This window comes from Harmonia axyridis, chromosome 3 (genome assembly GCF_914767665.1).
Source record: "Harmonia axyridis chromosome 3, icHarAxyr1.1, whole genome shotgun sequence".
NCBI lineage: Eukaryota > Metazoa > Arthropoda > Insecta > Coleoptera > Coccinellidae > Harmonia > Harmonia axyridis.
In genome coordinates, this window is record NC_059503.1 from 12,216,629 (window position 1) to 12,241,204 (window position 24,576).

A 24,576-nucleotide genomic window follows, 5' to 3' on the forward strand; every position below is an offset into this window, starting at 1 on the left:
ACCATAAATCATAACAAAATAAAAAATAATAAAAAAATAAAAAGTTTTTTAATATTGAGAAACTTCCAGGCTCTGTTTGATTTCATAATTTTCCATCCAGGATCTAAGACACATGAAGCATCTTATAGATTTGTCGCATAACCTATTGCTGGTTTTTGTAACTGTAGGAGCAGCTCTGGAAAATTGTCTTTCAACAGGAGCTGAAGATGCTGGCGTTGATAAAGAATCCTTGGCAAGTTTAGAAAGATATTTCTGAAACTTCCAAAATCTACCAATAGATGTCATAGAAATGTGAGAAAACTACTAATAAAGTCACACTTACGAATGCTTCAGTCTCTCGGCGCTCGGGGAATTCCCTTATTTAGTCTAAGCGCTCACGAGATTGCAGAAATATATGACGATATATTGAACAATTTTAATTAATTTCGAGAAATATTATATGGCAATATTGCAAATCTGTTTATGATTAATCAGAAAACCAAAGTGGAAGTATGAACCATTTTGCCATTAACTTTTATGAATGTCAACTCTGTGAATCAGGCTCGGTAAGCTGAATGGCTAGAAGTTACTTTAGTTTCGAAGAAGTCACTTACAAAAACTGCAGAATTAAGAGCGATACTGAAGCAAATCTAATCATGTTTTTCGCCCCTTCGATATTCCCAATCCCATTTCTACTAAGCTGAGAACATTCCAATCTAGCCATCGACGAAAATCGAAGAATTGGAATGAATTTAGTATTTGTTTCGACTAATAATTTCCAGTATCGTCTAGCATTGATATATTCCTACCTCGCGAAGAGGCTACATTTTATCCTCGAAATAAGGGAGACTGTAAGGATAAATATCTCATTCCAGTTTATTGCTTCGTATTGTCGAACTATTAATTCTGTTTTTCTAGTTACAAAACACAGCCAAATGAGTATTACTCCAAAAGGGGCGTAGATCAAGTTATCGAGGACCTGTACTAGGTGAATAACAAAGGGATTGAGAGGCTTTCAAGGAAAAATATTAAGGAAAACAGCCACGTGAAATCAGGAGCTTTATAGAGCTCGGCCATTCGAGCAACAATTGCGCACTTGAAGACCGCATAAATGTATATAAGTCAATATGTTCTGCAAGGACGCAGTAATAAAAATGAACCAGCGCTCAAAAGCATAAGACTTCAGTGCTTTCAGTGATCAAGAAAATACTGGATACTTCTTTTCCACTATTCTTTTCAAATTTTGTATATGGTCTTGATGAAGTGTATATCTTGAAATTTTGTACGAGCTTAAAATTTATATTTCGTATCAATACTTCGAATCTCAACAATCCAAGGATCAGATAAGAAAAACTTCTGTAAACTTTATACATTAGTTTTTCAATTCTGTCTCAAAGTTTATTAATTTGAACTCATAGAGAATGGTAAAAAAATATCAGGGTGTGTATAGAAAGTTAACAACTTATCTAAATTAGGAAATTTGAGAATATTCTAACAATTGGGTTTGAAAGTCGGAAATCTGCTTAGATTTCCAAATTGCTTAATTTGGAAGCTGTAAGGCAAAGTATGCGAAGTTATCCTTTGGTTTCTCTTAATCTTGATTTTTGCTAGTCTTCCTGATCCAAAAATGACATTCAAGTCAAACTGAAAGATCCTTTCAACAACTTGGCACTCATATAATATTCAAATGTTTCACGAATAAAAGTCCACAGTGATTTTGCTGCTTTTGTTTTACTTCTTTAATAAGCATAATCGCAGGATTTGAAGTGATTAGGTTGAACAGAAAGATATTTTATGATTTTTCACTCTTGTGAGGATATTAAGTCTAAGGCGTTGTAAATAATACAGTTACAGTTTAGGATTCAAAAAATTTGGAAGAAAGCACTGACTTTGCTTTTGAGCGCTCGTAATTCATACAGATATCGTAACCAAATGATACACCGGTCAACAAAGCGCCCAATAACGAATCTCTTCCTAAAAGTAAATAATTCAAGTGTAATTGAACTCTGATAGCCAATATGAAAATGTATCATGTAATTTCTACGTCAATTACTCCTGTCTACGATAACCAGCCTTAGATTCCCGTAATATCATACTGTTACGTCGAATTCCACCAGCTGTCGACATCAGAACAACTGACCCAAATCGATGGCAATACATATATTCGAAATTTTATTTTTATTTTCATTACTGTTCGAACGTCTGCTTGTATAAATTCCTTCTCGTTTAATGTTCTCCTCCTGAATGACAACCCGAGAAGTTGGAAATAAGTTCAATATCTTTTTCAACTTGGATAGGTACACGGATACGTAGAAAAACGGAATATTTCACTGTTTAACCTTGTTTAATTAGTTACAACGAAATGAGGATCAAAGAGTCAGATCGAACGTTTGATCTGTTCCACGTTTCCTGAATGTTGCCAATATCTCAAACAATAATCTGTTTACACGATGTTAATTTAAGACCAATATTTTCTAATCTGTTGTCTTGTAGATATTCACTAATTCAATTTTTTAAGTGCTGACCTACCTTCAGGTGATTTTATCGAGTTATTTTCGAGGTGGTATCTTAGATGTTATCTGACAATACGTTTGAGCGATATCTAGGTCTCAGCTTGTTTCTATGACACAATTCCTTGAGTTGTTGACCTATTTCTGAATGCTGCACATGTTTCTGTCTGGGTTGTATGAATAAATAAATTTATGTAAGGATGATTCACCGAAACTGCAGGTGTTCCACCCTAATTTAAGATTTTGTACGCTCGGTTCCCGAACAGAGGGCGCCTCCAAAATCATAACTACGAATTTCATAAAATTATTCATTTATGATATCAATTTTAAGCTTCATGATAACAAATCCGACCTAATTGAAATTTTACATGAGAATGTAATATGTATAGTTACAATTTCAAGCTTAATGTGAAATTTAATTTTGATCGCTGCCCTAGAACCAGAGGAAATTCAATGAGAGCATCGATAATATTTCCGTAACGACCTCAGAGTAAAAAACATAGACAGAGGTAGCATATGTTATTTTCAGTCAGCAAATTTTGTCCCCAACATGAACTATCAAATTTGACGTGAAGCGGGTGGAAATGAAAACATGTCAGTGATACGATATTTCACCCAATTCGCGAATTTCTCCACTATGAACAAACTTCTTATGTCTCATAGTGAATCAACGGTTCATATCAACTCAAAATATATTGAAATTAATACCTAAATATATAAGAAATTCAGAAAACAAACTTCAATCGCGCCAAACGGCGTGAAACAACCCATGACACTAGGAGAGCAAAAGTTGCCAAACCTTAGATTTCAGCAGGTAGATGCAGAAAATAATTAATATTCTGCTTACTGAAAATTCTACAATTAGGAAAAATAACGGATTCCAAATATTAATATTAATCGGGAATCACTCAAATAAATATATTTCATTCAATATAATATACATTCATAACGATTTATAGTAAAATTGTGGATTTGAAAATATATCACAATCCGACAACGTAATCTAACCGTGTTGGGGACATGTAAAAATTGCGCATTCTCCTTCTACCTATGTTTAATACTCTATGGTCGGAACTCCTTATGACGTCTATCAAACTAACGTCAACCTGATGTCGATAACATCGATTTTATCAAACAGTTAATGATAGTTGTCAAATTTTTTTGATTTTATTTTATTCTCGTTAATTTTTCGTTTTTTTGATACTGATTCTATTTGAAACGGAAGTAATAAAATAAAAATCGGTACAGCTTATATTGATTTATAAATAATGTATCTAACCGGGCTCTCTATTGTCTTATGAAAAATCTCACAATAAATATAGTCATAACAAATTAATAACAAATGTTTATCGGCATGATTTGAACCCAAGCTTATTTCTAAATCCGTTGAATTGAGCTTTTGAAAGCAACTCCTAAATACCCTAAATGAAAGCAAAGTTTACTAATCACAAACCTGGGGCATTCATTGAAAGCGTTGTTTCGTTAAATCTTTATCCTTATCCCTAACACAGGCATCGGGTGCATATAAAATACAGCGTGGCCTGAACTACTCCCCAAATAAGAGTATCAGGTAAAAGAGCAACACACAGTGTGTGCGACAGATGGTGCGTGGTACAGCGACAATGAGAGGGACACCTTCAGGACGTGATGTTAAATGAAATACAGGGTAAACAGTTAGGGGTACAGGACTACAGGTCCTCGCGTAACGACCTGATATCCCTATGGAGAAGGGTGTCCGGGTTCTGCAATTCGAAATCTTGACCTCGAGATTTCAGGTTCACTCTAAATATAAGTTGATAATGGTTTAATAAACGATTGAAAATATGAATACAGGATATAAACGGAGGGACTCTGTTTGTACAGGGTGTCCCGTAACCCTGCCAAATTATAACAGAAGATTGACCTTGAAAAATAAATGACGGTTGGTTTTTCACATAGAGTAATAAACATGGATAGAAGGAGTACACGCAATTTTTACATGTCCCCAACATGGTTAGATTACGTTGTCGGATTGGGATTAATTTTCAAATCCACAATTTAACTAGATCGTTATAAATGTATATTATATTGAATGAAATATATTTATTTGAGTGATTCCTGGTTAAATATGCAAATTTGAATTGATGGAATCCGATATTTTTCCTAATCGTCGAATTTATAATAAGCAGAATATTTATTATTTTCTGTATCTACCTGATGAAATCCAAGGTTTGACAACTTTTGCTCTCCTGGTGTCATCGGTTGTTTCACGTCGTTTGGCGCGCTTGAAGTTTGTTTTCTGGATTTCTGATATATTTAGGTATTTATTTCAATATATTTTGAGTTAATATGAAACGTTGATTCACTATGGGACATAAGAAGTGCGTTCTTTGTGGAGAAACTGGCGAATTGAGTGAAATATCGTATCGCTGATATGTTTTCATTTCCGCGCGCTTCATGTCAAATTTGATAGTTCATGTTGGGGACAAAATTTGCTTACTGAAAATGACATATATGCTCCCTCTATCTATGTTTATTACCCTTAGATTTTTCCGTATTCAAACAAGTATACATCATTTTCTCAAAATTTGATGGGGAATGCGATAAAAGCATAATTTTTCTTATTTTATCAGTGGCGTTTGAAAAAGGGCAGAAAAGGGACCATGATGCCCTTCTTGTACGCTAATGGAGGCAACTGAAAATATTAATTTATTTTGAAAATGAAACCGTATTGAACACGAACATTCTTTCAAATTTAATTGAAAAATTTAGGAAATTGTGGAGCCTATGAATAAAAATTACTTTTAATTTTTCATATTCAACACCCTGTATCTCTGCAACGAACGACATTTGTGAAAAGAAATATTTGGAATATTTTCAAAGCGAATCTTCTGTTTCAATTTGGCTCCATAGTTTAGGGACACCCTGTATATGAACTGTCCCACAAAACAATGACATAATAATAAATCACAACTTTTATTGAATCTAAGGACGCAATAAGCGCATGAATGATCGATCACTCAAAAGTTCCTGATGTTTAGGCGGTGCTTTCCTGGATTTTTCCCAGATTTAACCATTTCCATAAAGAAATAAAGATCATCCCCTATTTCCTGATTGTCAATAAACAATAGCATCAACATTCAACATTGATGCATCAAAGCTTGGTCCACAATACAATAAAACCTAGAAAATATCTGTGTAAATTGCTAACTTCCTCCCAATTCGTTGCGTGGAGAACGATTTGACGCTCGTGGCGCCCTCTATTGGGAACTAATCAGAACTCGATTACCTTCCAATGAATCACGTCGTTTATTTGAAAATCCGCATGTTGCAGTTATTTATCGCAGGTTTGATAGCACATTAAACTTCCCAACAATGAAAATAGTTATACACCAGAAAATGTGTTTTCCCAATAATGACTCGAATGGAACTCCATATCCTATTCATATTTCAATAAAATAAAAATTATTGTTTTATTTACGCACATATCTCATTCTTCGTATAAATTGTTTGTTTTCATGAAAGCACAAAATCTTCACTATTAATTTCAACGAATTCATTCAATCAGACACTTGAATTCCAATAATACTACCTGTTTTTAAATCTCATTATCTGTACCCACAACTGAAATATAAGCTGTAAAAATGATAAGGTATCGTACTTGAACTCAAAATATAATCCATCATAAAACTTGAGAAACCCTCCGAGATACAAATCTACAGTAGTGGGTACACTATTCGAATAGAGGCATTCAGAGGTGTTAAGTGGTTGTTACATTTATTGTACTCCATTGTTAGTAAAAATAACACTAATCTTTCCAACAACTACCTAACCGAAGAATAAATTAAAAACGAATTAGGTACTGAAGGTTGTCAAATCTTTATACAGGGTGATTTATTAGCTCACCGACAAACTTTGCCTTAAGCAAGATCATGTAATTTGAACAAAAAGAAAACATGGGAACATCTGTCGGATTTCAATTATTTCAAGAAATGAATGGATTCAAAAGTTTCCTTCATGTCTATTGATGTAATTCATTGATAATAAATAATTATGCTTAGAAACAAGTGTAAATACAGTAGGCATTCTAATTGTCGTGTTGTTCGATACCATTTTTGTAGTATGATTTGTCTTTCGCTTCAAAATAGGCCTCAGTTTCGGCGATTTCTTTTTCATTGGCGCTAAATTTCTTTACAGCTAGCATTCTTTTGAGGTTTGAGAACAGGAAAAATTCGCTGGGGCCCTGATCTGGCGAATACGGTGGATGCAGAAGCAATTCGAAGCCCAATTCATGCAATTTGGCCTTTGTTTTCATTGATTTGTGACACGACCCATTGTCTTGATGAAACAGCACCTTTTTTTTTCTTCGAATAGGGCCGTTTTTTAACGATTTCATCTTTTAAGCGATCCAATAATGCTATATAATAATCGTTGTTGATGGTGTGGCCCTTTTGGAGGTGATAAATAAATATTATACCTTGCGCATCCCAGAATACTGATGCCATAACCTTGCCAGCTGACAGTTGTCTTTTTCCCCGCTTTGGATTCGATTCATCGTGAGCAGTCCACTCAGCTGACTGTCGATTGAACTCCGGAGTGAAATGATGAAGCCATGTTTCATCCATTGTCACATATCGACGCAAAAATTCAGGTTTATTGCACTTAAACAGCTTCAAACACTGCTCAGAATCATTAACACGTTATTGCTTTTGATCGATTCTGAGCGCGAGCAGTATTAACGCTTGTTTCTAAGCATGGACAAGAATGAATCTTTCGAAGATATTAATTTTAATTATTATTAATGTTTTTTTTTAAATTACACAACCTTTCTAATAGCAAAGTTTGTCAGTGAGCTAATAAATTACCCTGTATAATATGTAGCTATTTATAATATATTTGACCAAGAAGAAGATGCATTTCTTAAGAACCAATTCTAAAAACTGTTATAGTGTCATTTACTATAATTTTGTACTTTTGAAAATTCAAATATTAATTTTGGCATTTCGGTTCAAACTCATTGACATTTCAAGGTACCTAATCTGCGCATTAAAAAAAAACAATCATTCTAGTCGAAATTTTGAGTTTGTTCTCAGATTCATATTCAACATTCTCCTAAAACGTACGAATGCTTATGACTATCCATTATTCAAAATAATAAGCCTTACGTAATATTCGACTTCGAGTTACAGCCCCCACAAAATCCAACAACATCCAGTCTGTCCACCATTGACAACTAACCCCCTGAAATAAGGATCACAATCAGTGGTAGGTAAGTTCCTACCGCTGTACAGCATCACAGGATCCAGTGTTATTGTATCTGTAATGTAACATTTGGCGAACATTTGCTCGTTAATTTTAACAACATTTCTCAAGGTTTGCTTTGTTATTGCAAGATGTTTCGTTCTCGACATTTGGAAGGTGTTGAGGTTATAAAAGAAAACGGGACGTACAACCTGGCGTGAGAAAATTGACTTTATAACTTTATCAATGTGTTACTGACATTCCTTCTGGGTTACATCAGATTTCGGTGAAACGAGATTGTTTGAAGTAATTTCCTTTGACCAAATACTGGAGAAATGCTTTCTGAGAAAATACATCGACATTTAAGAATATTTCATCAATTCCAGGTATTTGGATATAAATTACAAATAAAGGAACGGACATTGTAGATCTCGTTTTGAGCTATTTTATATTTCAACGGAATTGGTTAGGTTGATAGACTCGATACTTTTATCTATTCTTTGAATGTGTAGAAAATGAAATGATGAAATATACTGAAACTTTTTCGAAATGGACAAAATTGTGTTTTGAATCTTAATAAACAATAAAATTTTGAGAAACCGGAGTCAATATTTTTATCCGAATGTGAATATTCTTTCCATTTAATTTCGACTTTTTGAGCACTTGGTCCAATCGAACAGAAAGCTATCATTTGGCCAAAAGCAATGAGTTTTCGGATAATACATTGTCAATAAGTGAAATTAGATAGATAGTTTCTGAAATATTTAATTAAATTATTTTGCAAATTATGTATTTCTGATATCATCTCGGATTCGCCATCCATGCCGTCATACCATTGCTAAAATAAATATAGATACTCTACAGGGTGTCCTGAATAACGTCAGAAAATTTCAAGGGGTTATTCCTGACAGTATCTCAAGAAAAAAAATTACCATGAACGCAAATGCTCGATTGCCTCAATACATGGCATAATCATATTTTCCCTTTTTTGGTAAAAAACAAACACTTGGCAGTCTCAGCTTCATTTCTTCTTATGAAATAATGTATAAAAATAATAAAATAAATAAATGATAAAATAATCTATTAGGATGATGTTCTTTTATTTCGAAAACGTTTGAGATGATTGGAGATATTCAAACGACCTCAATTTTACATTTTATTTCATTCTCATCTACAAATTGAATCATTTATCAGTATTCTCCGACCATGTCCATTTTTAAGGAATAATTTCATCAGTAATTCGTAGTGTTTGAATAGTTACAATACTTCAAAAATCGATTTAATATATTTTGTGCTTTACAAAATATGAATTATAAACTATTTTTTTCTTACTTCAACACGCTGTATTTTGGTAAGGAAATACTGCGGAGCTACGTTTATAGGACCTTTTTTTCTTGAAATGTGTCAGGAATAACCCTTTCAAATTTTCTGACATTTTACCAGAATTCAGAGTAATGAACATAGATAGAGGGTGTATATGTCATTTTCAGTAAGCAAATTTCGGCCCCAACATGAACTATCAAATTTGACATGAAGCGCGCGGAAATGAAAACATATCAGTGATACGATATTTCACTCAATTCCCGAGTTTCTACACAAAGAACGTACTTCTCATGTCCCATAGTGAACCAACGTTTCATATTAACTCAAAATATATTGAAATAAATACCTAAATATATCAGAAATTCAAAGAACAAACTTCAAGTGGCCAAACGACGTGAAACAACCGATGACACTAGGAGAACTAAAGTTGCCAAACCTTGGATTTCAGCAGGAAGATACAGAAAATAATAAATATTCTGCTTATTTTGAATTCGAAAATCAGGAAAAATATCGGATTCCAAATATTCTCATTTGCATATTTAATCGGGATTCACTCAAATAAATATATTTCATTCAATATAATATACATTTATAACGATATAGTAAAATTGTGGATTTGAAAATATATCACAATACGACAACGTAATCTAACCATGTTGGGGTCATGTAAAAAATGCGTATACTCCAGAAGGAGTATAGGAGTAATAAACATAGATAGAAATCTATGTTTATTACTCTATCGAATTATGCTACCCCCTACTATTTGATAACGTTTGTAAGTTATTTGTACAAATTTTCATTAATACCTCTCTTGTTCATCTCAAGTGGACGTCGCTACCCCGGTCGAAACCAAATCTAAAAACGAGATAACGCAACTCAAAACTTCAAACGAAATACCTAAAACTTTCAACCATCCATTCGCATACTTTCAACTTTTATCGTACGTATCCAGTCGACTTATTCCAATAACACAAATCGCTAATTGCTCCGTACCAGAAACGTCGATCTAATCTCCGACGTGCCACAGACGCATTCATCAAATTCATCGAAAAATACTAAGCATATTACGGCGCTTATCGAGCGAGTGAATTCAGGTGAACAAAAGGGATGCGATTATTGCGTTCAAGGGGAGATGCGGGCCTCCGTCCTCCTGCATACGTTCGATTTGACTCGCACAGGGGTGACAGTGTCAATGTCGCCCCGCAAAAACCCGTGACAATGGGAATCGGCCTTCTTTTTATTACCCCTCTATGACTCAACTGTTCGGGTGCAGTGGAAATTGATTTTTCTCCGCTTTTGAATACCATCTCTGGACGTCTAGGTGCCCATATGGGCTGAATGCTACCTACTGTTCCACGCTAGGTGTAATCAGGGATGATTGGCCGGTGGATCAATTGCAGGAAGGGAGGGGGTGGTTGGTTTTGGTTGAACTTTCTCATGCAATCTGTGCCGTTGGTTTTTGTAGTGTGTAAAAACGGTTTAATGCCGTTGTGCAGAGGGTGGGCAGGTTTTAAACCAGAAGAGAAAGGTTTTTGACCATTTTCTATTATTTATATTGATGCGAACCATACGATGTTATACACTGTGTGCGTAAAGTATGGAGCAAATTCATTTTTAGCTAAACAGACCATTTTAAGAAATAATCCTGGAACACGTCGATTTTTCATTTTAATTTACCGTATTTTAAAATGATAATCTGATATACAGAGTGAATTACTTTCGAGTAATGACGTCACCGTCATTTTTTTTTAATGGAACACCCCCATTTTGCCTCAATTTTCCGATTACTCTAGCTGAGCTGATCCCAAAAATTTATCACATGTTGATTTCAATTGGTACAGGGTGAACAAAAATACAATAGTTTTCTGTGTGCTCATAAAGTAACGCGTAACATTCTTTATCAGTTAAATTAACAATATTAACAAAAATACTTATTGTCTAGCGGCTATTGGTTTGAATGTAGTTCGTTACATTTTTAGATTAATAAAAATGAGCTGTTTCCAAACATGTTTGGTACTTGTGGTCTAGCAGACAGAATATGAAAAAAATTATTTCTTATTTTTATACATTTTTATTAATCTAAAAATAAACTACAGGGTTTTACATTCAAACCAATTGCCGCTAGACAATAAGTATTTTTGATAATATTGTCAATTCAACTAATAAAGAATGTTACGCGTTACTTTATGAGCATACATAAAACTATTGTATTTATGTCCAGCCTGTACCAATTGGAATCAACATGTGATACATTTTTGGAATCAGCTCAGCTAGAGTAATCGGAAAATTGAGACAAAATGGGGGTGTTCCATTAAAAAAAAATGACGGTGACGTCATTACTCGAAAGTAATTCACCCTGTATATGGGATTTTTATTTTAAAAAACGGTAAATTAAAAATCAAAAATCGACCTGTCTACTGACTTCACATCAGCGCTTTCCTGATATTTCCATTTGATTTCTGGATTCTACACATTCCAAAACGTAAAGTGTGAAAATTTGAGTAGGTGGTAAATTTTGAAAATAGTAGACCAAATCGAGTTCAACGTCCATAGGTGCCATCTAGAAAAAAAACATTGAATAGTCATTCATATTGTTCCCCTACATTGTATCAATTCGTAATATTGTTTTGCTTTTCTATTACTCAATTGAACTCTATCCGAAGGTTATCCAAATGAATGAATTGATCATATTGCCAATTAAAGAAATTGAGAGAGATTTATTTTCATCTCTCCATTGAAAATAATAGATCGATATATAGGAGAACGGACTTATACGAAACCTCAGAGTAATAAACATAGATAGAAGGAGCATATGTCATTTTTCAGTAAGCACATTTTGTCCCAAACATGAACTATCAAATTTGGCATAGAGCTCGCGGAAATGAAAGCATATCTTATATGATATTTGACTCAATTCGTGAGTTTTTCCACAAAGAAAGCATTTCTTATGTCCCATAGTGAATCAACGTTTCATATCAACTCAAAATATATTGAAATGAATACCTTAATATATCAGAAATTCAGAAAACAAACGTCAAGCGCGCCAAACGACGTGAAACAACCGATGACACTAGGAGAGCAAAAGTTGCCAAACCTTGGATTTCAGCAGGTAGATACAGAAAATAATAAATATTCTGATCATTTCAATTCGACAATTAGCAAAAATATATCACAATCCGACAACGTAATCTAACCATGTTGGGGACATTTAAAAATTGCGTAACGCCTACTAACTATGTTTATTACTCTATCGACGATACGAATAGTTTTCTGATTTCTGCCAACCTAAGACGTCTCTGATCTAAGCGTCCTACCATTCGCGTTTAACGATTCACTTTCATGTCAGCATTCAAATTCCCCATATTAATTCCAATTCGGTTGTAGCACGTCAACCATGAATAGTAAATCCGGTGAAAACATTTCGCCACAAATTTATAATTCTTCGATTCGGTGTATCTTTTCTGGTTTGTTCCTTCGTTCCCCTGAAATAAATGTATAACAAGATAATACTTTGTCGCGTTTGGTATGACTTTATTGTATGATTTACTGCCTTTATTTACGACATTATTCAGGTCCATTCAAGAATTAATGTACCATCCCACTTGGCTTGGGGTGGTGTGTCACTCACTTCTTGTTATGAGCACTGCATTTCAACTACAAAATATTTTTCGTTTATCAATTTATCGATGATGGTGAAATTCGGTCATCTGTTGTTATTCTAATTTAAAATTATTATTCTGAATTCTTAAAGAATTTTTCAATTCTTTAATAATTAATTCTTAAAAATATATACCCAAGCTTTCCAGCACTGTTTTATTGGAAATTGAATTCTCTAAGTCATTGCATTTTTATTGAAATTTATGAAATATTTCCATAAATATCATTTAGTGATTTTTGCATTGAAAAATGTTGGTTGGCAGAACTGATTTCTTTAAGGCAAATTGATTAATTGACAGATAAAGCCGTGACGGAAAATTCGGAGTACCAACATAAAATAATAAAATATAACCATGAAAACTGTGCGTTTCTGATATATTCTCGCACGATTTTGTTCTACGAGATGTGGAAGAATGAACGGAATAACCACAGAATTAGCGAAATTAAATTATAAAGTCCTGATGATTCTTTTAAAATTTATCTTGAATATTTTGGTGGTTATCTTACATATTATACCTATTAGGTTTAAACTTATCCGGATTGATATTTTTCTTGACCAATTCGCACATTTGCTGCTGTATATCCTCGATAACTTCACGAATTCCATATTTGAGGTCTGAATCTATTGTAGAGCATTAGCAGAAACCTTATCTTTCAGGTGGCCCTAAAAAAAGGTCTGAAGGTATTAAATCACCAGATCTCGTTGACCAATTTTGACACCTCTTGATTTCTTTTGAAGATACATGTATTCAAATCAAAGCCTGGAATTGTTTTAGGGAAAAAATTCAATTGGTATTGTTCAAATATGCAACAGGAATCTAAAACAAGAATAAAAACATAATCCAATATTTCGTATGCCTCTAGTGGAAATAACTGCACGCAATCGCCAAGACATCGAATAAGACGAATAATGTGATCTTGAGGAACTGGGTCATATGTATTTATATTTCAACGAAAAACGCGGCTCGTCAAGTGTTTCCGAAAGTTTCTTCGAATTTCATTCCAGAGATGTTCAATCGTACTTAGATCCGGGCTACATGCAGGCCATTCTAACATTGGAAATCAACTTCATCCAAATATTGGTTTGCAATATTTGCTACAATACATGCGGTCTTGCATTAAAATAAAGTTATTATCAACAAATGGAGCAAAGGGAACTACAGCTTCATGAAGAACGTCTATTATGTAACGTTGAGCATTTAGAGCTCCGTTTTCAATAAATAATAATTCAGTACGTGCTGCTCTGATTTACCTGCCTGTTCCTCATAGATCTTCGCGTGTTCATAAAATTCCAGGCTTTTATTTGAATACGTGTATCTAACGGGTGTTTTTTTTTCGAGGTATATAACTTCAAGTTGGCATTACTGTTCAAGATGATAACCGATTTAACAGCTGTCAAGTGATTTATTCTCAGTTTGGTTTGGCAATTCATCATGAATAGACTCAGACCTGAGCAACGCTTGCAAATAGTGCAATTTCATTTCGAAAATAATGGTTCTGTGCGGAATACGTATCGCGCACTACGTCCATTTTATTTTGTTTAGCGATGAAGCGCACTTCTGGTTGAATGGCTACGTCAACAAACAAAACTGCCGCATTTGGAGTGAAGCTAATCCTCAAGTGTATGCCGAAACACCGTTATATCCAGAAAAACTTACTGTTTGGTGCGCTTTATTGGCTGGTGGAATCATTAGTCCGTACTTCTTCAAAAACGATGATGGCCAGAACGTTACAGTCAATGGTGATCGGTATAGAGGCATGATTACTAAATTTTTCATGCCTGAATTGAACAACCATGACGTCCAGGAGCTGTGGTTCCAACAAGACGGCGCAACATGTCACACAGCTCGTGCCACAATCGATTTATCGAAAGACACGTTAGGTGACCGCCTAATTTCACGATTCACGATCACTGTGTAGAAATGCTATCAACATTTTTGGAAAACTTTCCTGAAGTATGTTTCAACACTAAAGAATTTATCGTCCAATTCCGAAAGTTCTTGGACAACGAACTTCGGCAAAATTTTAGGTGGCCGAGTTTCTTGCCAGTGAGTTTATATTCCAATTTTTCCCACGATCGAAAATGATATTTCAGATAACGTAAATTTTGATGTTATTAAAAGTCGGGACCCACCTGGTTTTGAACGCTATCATCTTCCGTTTTTACAGCGACCACATCCTGAAAGTCGTATACACATTGAAGTTATTATCAGTATTTTGCGTACGTAATGGTTACCTGTTACCTTGGAGAACGTTGGTTTGTTAGTAAAAGTTTGTCGATAAACGAACTTGTTAGTCCCTGAAAAATACACCGATAAGACTTGTACATATGCAGTTAGCTGAAATCTTTTTGTTTTTTTCGACGAATCTCTCGAAGAGTTCAGGAGAATAAGGTATGATGATAATATTATGTCTTCTTGTCACTTTGACATGTTTACAATGCATATCAGAGAATCTTTTATAATTGAAAAGTACATACAAGTGCATACAATGAATGAAGAAATCAATCATTAGAAATATTGAATTTTTCACTGAAATCTTTCGATATACAGAGTGATTTTAAGTATGGAACACCTCATTTATCTCGGAAACATATCCCACGATTTTTATACATTGTTGTCAGATCCTTAATTTTTCGGAATGATAATGAACTTTGTTTTTTCAAATGGATCACCCTGTAAATTTTTTGCCTTATTTCAACTTCGGCAAAGATAATATAAATGCACTCATAACTCAGAATTCAGCTATAGCGAACATTTATGGAAAATATTTATCACTTCTTAAAGATTTCAAAAAGCAAAAAATTCACTAAGTGATCCCATTTGAAAAAATGAAGTGACTTCATTCCGGAAAAATGAAAGATCTGCAACAATGTAAATACCTCCATATTATTGTTCATATCACAAAAACCTTGCACAACAAAATCTATGTTCTCATAGCGAGTCACAGACCTAGAAGTTTTGACTTCATATTTGTGTTTAGAATACTGAATAAAGAATATTAGGGTAAAAATCTGCCTGCCAAATTTCTTAAAAAATTACATAAATATGAATTCGAAGAAACGCGCAAAGACTTGACGATAATGCTCTTCTAATTTTTCTCATTATCTTCATTCGTTCCTTTGAACTTTACAATTTTGTAGCCTTTTCATAAACCAGGTTTAATCCTATAAATATATTCAAATATATATCATCAAAAAATAAATTTATCGATCTGAAGAACAAATATTCACGTGTTCTCGATAAAGAAAATAAATAATCCAAAGAATTCTAGCGCCAGTGGTCAATAAAACGGCTGTAACTTTAGAAATTTTCCACTACGCATCCAACTGGATATTCGATCTCACAGCCAACTAAGTCCATAAAACAACAACAAAACCTTTCACGATTAGTGGTTTGGTCACCTTTGAACTGATCAAGGTTGAAGTAAGTTTACACAATCTTGTAATTAGATTTAATATTTGTCACCCTGTGCAAATAGAACGGTATCGAAACCCAGATAAACTCTACCTTCAAGAATGAAAATTAGTTGGATTTCCTTATTGTCGAAAGCATTCAATTTATCTAAGGCAAATATTTAAAGTTTCAATTATTATAAAGAAACAATTTCTTTTGTCTGGTTTATTTATACAAAAGGTATATGGTCATTTTGATGCTTACCTTAGATTTGAGATAGTTTGGTTATCGGAGTAAAATATTTCGATGTATACATACCTATTTACAGGCAACATTGATTTATTATATCCCCTAGTTTTATCTTCAAATGGGTTCTTGACTGTCTATTAACATTTAAACCAAAAAATCTTATTGTACACATCTGGTTGACCCTACATTCGATCATTCGTCCACAGGTTCCCACACTGGTACCTTAAAACTTCGATATTGTTACAATAGAAAAAAAAACCAAATGTTCATTCGAAAGTTAAATAAGTTCAACATCTGTAAAACATATTTTCAGTTCTGTAGCCTTTTGTATTGTAATTGCAGGTTCAGTTATAAGATAGCTTCGGTCTTTCTGACCATTCTAGGTGAAAAACTTCAGAAGGGTTTGTTTTCGATAGTTTCAATGAATCCGACACTTCCGACAGAAGAAAGTACCTGTAAATTTTTATAGTAGGATCTATAGTACTTGTGATGTGAGTTTTAGTATTCATAGTTTCGAATGAATCAGAAAGGTTTCGAAAATCATAGGTTTTTGTCATTTTGAATTGTTTTATACATTCTTCGAATCTCGACTTTGAAAAATTTTAGAACTTCAGTCTAATAACGGGAAATTATTTATTGTGTTTATAAAAAGGACAAGAAGAAACAAACACTTCAAATTTATACAATGAACGAGCAGTTTTTCATCCCGTTCAAAAATTACCGAAAATTGGTGAATGACTATATTATTTATTCGAATTTTTTGTATCACTTTCACTCACACTATCGAATAAGCCAATCATGAGAAAAATATTTAAATTTTGAGGAATTGCCTGCATTACTCTCTGCGAATACATTTCTATAATTTCTCCTGAAAACGAACGTTTCCAAGTGGAATCTGGAATCTGATTTTAGAAAAAGTGGAATCTGATTTTAGAAAAAGTGGAATCTGATTTTAGAAAAAAGTGGAATCTGATTTTAGGGATAAAAAAGTCGGTGATATATAGTTTTTTTAACATAAATATTCGTGATTCCGGCGAAAAATCTTTCCATAAATCTGTTGTTTTTGGGAGAAATAGGTAGGTGTATTTATACAGTTTCAAGAAATAAATAACAATAACTCAAAGTGCGCCTCATCCTTTTGAAGGTTTCAATTGTTCATCATGAAAATATGGGGTTATCTTCATTTGAGTGAAAGTACTCTTAAATGCTATTTGCTCTGCATAAATGGTAACATTTTGGATATTTGTTACTTGATAATTCTTACGTGATATTTGTCTTTTGACGTTGCATAAATAATGATAACAAATATTTGTATCTATTGCAAACATCACAGAACACTCATAGAATTAACTGGAAAAATTCTACAAAAAACTGACTTGGTGTCAAGAAGTTTTGAGCACTATTTCATTCATGTTCTTATTGCGCCCTTGGAGACGAACCTCTTGAAATTCAGCAATAACATTCCGGTGTAATTGGAAAATTTCAGACGAAATGATAAACCGCTCTGTTAGCGGATTTTTTTTACCTTCTTCATTCTGTTTCAATCACTTCTTTTCAACAATATATCGTCGCATAAATGCAGAACTATTTTATGTCCATAAAAGTTTTCAGGAGAGCATTTTTTTCATTTCAAAGGATATTCAATTATAATATCACAAGAGCATAGACAATATTCGATTATACACCGATTCACTCGACGTAGTTCGCGAAACATCACGAGAGCGCAGCTCGAGTGGTGTTTCGCGAACTACGTCGAGTGTAGAGATTCGTATAGACGAAATATATTTTCTATTCTCGAGTGGTTTTCGTTACGATTATATAACGAATATTTTCATTAACAATAACCAAAGCACTGCATTGTGATAATTCAATGACATTTTTTTTTTATTTTTTGGCAAACGTCCAAGAAGGTTACTATGGAAATGATCCCAATACGGCAGGCGAAACACCAAAACGATTATACCACGTCGTCAAGTAGTATATTCACTTATCAATACGCCGTAACTATGGGAAATTTACGGATTCTATTGGTTCATCAGAACATGAGTTGTATAATCAGATATATATTGGATTATGTTCTTAGCTGGTTAATTATTTTTTTGGTATAATTGACTTATGGTGATTTAAAAAATTCGTGGTCACTCTAATATAGAAAAATTTGCACTGCTTAGCTATCGTACGTCCATATGGATGGAATTACAATTATAAGTAATTCTGCCTGAATATAAATACAGAAGATCGAATAGAAATTAATTTCATTTTCTAGAATGCAAGATAATGATAATAATAATAACATATAAAAAATTCAATTGAAAATTAGGTATAAATAAATAAGCGTATTACAAGAAACATCTTAGATTACCTATATAGCATGAAAGCCTGAGCAATTATCGTATATAAAATATTCTAATAGGTATATGTGAATAACTTAAATTCTGACATGTAATGAATGCTTCTACGTCCGATAGTTACTTAATGAATCTCTTAGCTTCATAAAACCGATTTTTTCTAAAAAAAAAAACAATTTTACGTACACACGTAGGTAATTATCCTGTAATAATTCAATCCATATATGCAAGAGGCGCCTAATTACCTCAAAGGTCCACTCGGACCCGGAAGCGTCGAAGATGCTTCCCACCCGCGTCCACGTCCTGATTTGAATCTCCATTCTACATCGCTCGTCAATTTGATATCGGCCTGATCAGATTGGGGGCGGTGATGCAACGTCCTAACGTCCTTTAGGTAGGTACAGGCGGCGTCGCGCGAACGCTGTAGGGGGGAGAGACGCCGAAGGAGTAGGGGCTGCTCTCATCACAACACAGTGGCCTGGCGTCTGCCGCGTGAGAATCTGCTCTTAGTTGGCCATGGTAGCGCGCAGTGATAGCATGTTTGGTTGTTACGACAGTTACTCCTATCGATTATGGAGTCTGGCAAATGTTTGGAACACCGTTCAACGTGAGTACCAACAACCCTCCACAATACCCTGATCAAGTGTGCCGGTTGAAAAAAGTGTACGGTGTTTTGGATGTTCTACGTGCGCCCCGCATCAAAGATATGTTTTAGCCGCGACAACGGCCGATATCGTAGTGCTGCTTTGTTCTGTTTTTGTTCACAATTGTTTATTATTTTGCCCGGCTGGATGGCGACCTTAAACACGCTGTGTTTCACAGGTAGATGACTTTTTTTTGTTGATTTTCCTGCAGTTGCTAACTCGAGTAGTGGTGTTTTACTCCTCTTGATCTCTCTCATCTTGACTACTTCTCCTCTCACCTGCAACATCTGTTGAAGGTGTGCGGCGCAAAAAAAATACCGACAACATTCGAAGAAATTCTGCACAACACCTGTTGTCGACGCTCCGCTTACCATAAACTCCAGGTTTACCTACCTAAACAATTTCAATTCAAAACTGTAGATTCTTTAGTGCAACCACCTGTCTGACGTATTGCTACACGTTTTTATCGTTTCTAAATAGTTCACCAACAAAAATTTCTGATTTGAGGTCAGATAGTGTTACCTTTAAAGTTTTATGCCTGGAGGAAATAAACTTTGTGGTGCGTACTATTCGATATCAGTAGGATATAAATTATTTTTATTATCGATAGTTTGGAACAGCTCTTCGGCGTAATCTGATAAGACGCTGAAATTATTATAGCGGCATTAAGAAGAACGGCTGCTCTTATCACGGCCGGTTGACATCAATGCTTTCGGAAATTGACCTCGATATTGAAGTTGAACTTAATACCTAAACGAATAATCAGGTTTCTTCTTTTAGTCGCCGGATATATTTCTTATAAGATCCGCTTATTTCCTTCAAGCTATCAATAAAACACGCACAGATAAGAATATAAACAAAAATCGCTATTCATCGTTTTTTTAATACACTGAAAGAAAAATGAATGTGCTCATCTTTGATCTCCAAAACTGAATCCGAATTGGCGCGAAGAGAACAAAAATTGATACGGAATTTCCGTCACAAATTCTTATTGCGCTGTTAGCCATTATTTACTGCTGTATTTCTTATTATTATTAAGGAATCAAATTGTTACATTCAACACTAGTGATTTTTATTCGTTTTGTTATTAGAAATATTATTGATGCGATTTTGCCATTTCTAATGTTATTTTTTATCAATTTATCTCGATAACATTCAATTTCGTTTTTCGGCGACTGATTTCATTTCTTTCGTTGACTTTATAATATGTTATTACCATTTTCATGAGTACATATTCATATTCATAATAATTAGGGGTGCAACGAAACGCCATTTTCAAACCGAACCGAATTTTTCGATCCGGCTGTATTGGCCGGACCGAACCGAATTTGTAGGCCGAATCACAAACCGAACCGTTGGCCGGATCGCAGATCGAAACGAAGGCCGAATCGTTGGCCATAGCCATAGCTACCTTCATCAACCTGAGATATAAAAATGTGTTTTTTAACACATCGGAAAAAAAATCAATTATTTCCATTGTGATCAAGGAAATAACTTCTATAAGTAGACTTACTGGAGGAAGCGATTCGGAAACGAATAACTCAGATGACGAACCATTAATAAAAAAAAAGAAGGCAAGTAACGAGACTTCAACTTTATGGCAATGCTTTGAAGACATTGCCAATTCCTCTAAAGAAAACAAAAACTGTGATGTTAAAAAATCCATCACGGATGAAATTGGTGAATAGCTCCAAAAACCCATTTTAGATCGGAATTCGTGTCCTCTCGAATTTTGGAAGACACAGAATAAAAACTTTCCTTACATTTTCAAACTTGTACCGAAATTTCTTTCATGTCTTGGAACAAGTGTTCCAAGCGAACGCTTATTCTCAGAAATGAGGAACATTTTCGAAGATAAGAGAAGTTCGTTGGATCCCGAAATGGCCGAAAAAATAGTGTTCATTCATGAAAATTTTTTGTTGTTTTATTTGACTACTCTATAGAATCACAAATATTTTTGTTTTCATCCTGATGTTATTAATTATGAATTATGTTATGATCCTTTTCGTGAACAGTATTTTTTATTTTTTCAGCTGTGATAATTATGAATTACGTTCCTTTTCTAGAAGACTTTTATTTTTTAATCTGTGATATTTATGATTGATAATTGATATATCATATTTCTAGAAGACTTTTAATTTTCTCTTGGAAAAATTCGGCCGAATCGAAGTGGAATTCGGCCTAGGCCGGAATTCCGGCCGAGCAGCCGAATCGGCCGGAATTGGTAGTTCGGTTCGGTTTCGGTTGCAGCCCTAATAATAATATTAGAACTATCGTTAAAAACAAAAAGTAAATTGTTAAAACTCTCCAAATTCTAATCTTGTTTTATCCCCATTTGCTTAATAATCAATGACCATTATCACTTTGTCCGTATCATAAGTAAAAATAATAACACCTCAAGTTAAAAAGATCAGTTTCGGTATATAATATAATAATCATCACTTAACAATGACCCATGGGGAACACCTTTTCTTTTTATTACTGACCATTCGCACGTCGTTAAACAAGTTTGAACGAATGAACGTGGCGTCGCTTAAGGTGCCCACCCCCACAACAGGTGCTAATGCCCTTTTCGCACCTTCATGAATGAAATTTTATTCCATTCATGACCAAGACGGTGGCGGTGTAGTCAGGTGAAACGAGGGGAGGAGCGTAGTTACGGCAAGTAACCGCATTGGCAGGTGTAAACTCACCTTTCCATTCATAGATTTCACGTACTACTCCTACCCGAAAATGGAAGCTTCTATTCCGGCTTTTTGGGACAGTTCGACCTTCCTATCAACGTAGGAGGTGAAGAGAAACAGGTTTTCAGTTTTTACCTACGTCAGTTTTCATGGCGTCTTGATGAGGGTTTCGAATTTTTTTTGTACCTGTTTCTTCGACGAGTGGTATCGCCTTATGGGGATATATGGGGTCCCCTGGCTCGATTTCTTCAATAGGTGGGCTTTATTAGTCCTATGAGTATCGGACATGTGTTTCGTATTAACCTAACCGTGACTTCTTGGTCTTGAAAAGGTATGGCAGGTTCTACCTCCTGTGGTTCATAAATCCGTATTTTTTTTTCTAAAGTGGACGTCGTTTGTAACACTTGGAGAGCTCCGAAATTAGTTTTAGTTTGAAAAGAAGGCTTTGTTGTCTGAATTATTTATTTGGAAATTCCTGCTGAAAAGCAGGAAATAGTGGGAGCGCTTATATTACGTTGATGCTTTGTTTATTGGCATTTATGATTTGTAACCACTCAATTACTATATTTACAAGATCGAAACAGGGGTAAGATGGCTTTGAATTAAGTTATTGCAATTGTTATTAATCATTTTACCGATGTTGACGAATTCTTATTTTTATTGAAATTATTTTTGTTCTGATTTGATGTTACTCGATAATCTGATTAAAAAAATATTTTTTTTATTTAAAATGTTCAAATAATCTGTCTCACTTAAATTAATTATAAAATAAAATTTTATAAGGTTGATTTATTATTTCACTCAAGTTTTTCACATTCATAATCGTTGAAAAAAAATTGCTCCTGGTTTTTAACTTGTTCAAATTTCAATAATTTATTATTTATAGTTATAAACTATTAAAGTAGAACTTTCGATTTTCAAGAGATATACATATTTATTTTCGATTTATTTCCTTTATTTTTTCATTTTAACAGTAGCAAGTCGTATTTTAGAGGTATTGCAACCATAATACATTTTTGACCGAATTTCTTATTGTAATCACTAATATCCAAGAAAAAAATCTAAACAACGCATAATAAATTCCATTCTTAAATATAAATATGTATATAAATCTTTCGATAAACTGTACTCTAATTTTAAGGAAATAAAAATTGAATTGAAAAAAAAGATCCAAGCGTAAACACTGAAAATTTTTAAATGGGTTGAAAAACTTTTCCCGAAACGAATAGGTATATCATCAAAATCATTAACAAAATTAGTGGATTCGTAGATGTCCATTTAATTAATTCGTAGTGATATCTAATAATAACAGAATTTATTGTGGAAATTCTATGAAATATGCAAAAACAGTTTTTGAAACTAATGTTATTTTTTTCTTCTATTTATTTTCTCAATTTTTCTGTTTGAAAACTGACAGATCTTATTTTAGAGGTGTACCATGGTTTTCGAACAAATTTCACTTGATAATCTCATCTTATTTCCAAGAAATTATCTAAAAAACGCCTAATCATTTCGGTTCTTGGATTAAACTCATTAATTTATGATGAATTATTATATGAAACTTTGGAAATTATAAACAAAGCAGTTGCCATTCGTAATAATTCAGTCAATTCGTAGTAGTAATAATAATAAGGTAATTTATTCAGAAGAATTCTATAAAAATTAAACAATTTCAAAATCTAATTTGTAAAGTCTGAACCTAATACCAATTGTTCGTCGGTTAAGAGAAATTTAAACGCAGCTTAAGCCTTAGAACGCACTAAAGCAGCCGCGTATCAAATTGAAAACTGTGATTCATCTCCTACCATCTTTCGGACCGTCTACCTTCAAGTGTGTGTTTATCTCAACTCCTCAACCGTGACTTTATTGGATGAGAAATAATGGCCTTAAACATGCCGACATTAAATCCATGACTCATCGTCCAATTCCCTTTCCAATCTTCAGGATACAAAGCTATTGTCCGTTCAGAAGGCTCCCGCTACGCCTGTGGGTTAGGCAACCAGCGTGGCAACCTCGTTTACGTTTCAGCCTACCGACGCATGCGGTACGGCCACTTTCAAACCACGTTTTTAGCGTCGCTTCGACACCGTTGAAATTGAAACTGAAATAGACAAATTGTTTCTAGAGATTAGCATCGGATATGTTTTTTTTTCCACAGATCTCTCCCGGTTTAATTTATGATCCCTTTTGAACGTCTTGTTGGTTTGGAGGTTTCGTAGAGTTATGGCTTGGGTTGTTCCACGTGAAAGGTTTCGCATCATTAGTTGATTATCGTCCATAAATTTTTGTGTGGATTTTATCTCGTTCCATTTGGGAAGTTTCAGGGATGCGTAGAGTATAAAGATCGAATTGGGAAACCTCTATGGTTTATCATTTCACAGAACTGTGTCGAAAAGTAATTAAGTAATAAATATCAATAAAAAAAGTTTGTAATGGCAAAGGCAGGGTTTGAACCCGTGTCTAAAAGTTCCGTACACCAAATGAAATTTCTATATATGTTTTTATAATTCGGGAAATGAAATTTTCGCATATTTTCCAATAGTTTTTATGAAATTCTGATTCTCGTT

At 34.1% G+C, this 24,576-nt stretch overlaps 1 protein-coding gene across 4 annotated transcripts in view; it reads left to right on the forward strand.

Annotated features, from left to right (window-relative positions):
• The window catches only part of LOC123674462 (zinc finger protein 1), a 524,422-nt gene that overhangs the window by 484,606 nt on the left and 15,240 nt on the right, over positions 1-24,576 (forward strand). Inside the window, exon 1 of one of the 4 annotated variants that reach the window (XM_045609335.1) lies at positions 19,139-19,288. The exons of 2 other annotated variants lie outside the window; for them this stretch is intronic. In XM_045609335.1, the coding sequence (XP_045465291.1) occupies positions 19,198-19,288 (91 nt within the window). In that variant the 5' untranslated portion in view covers positions 19,139-19,197. One more of the 4 variants, XM_045609334.1, reaches the window with a different exon arrangement.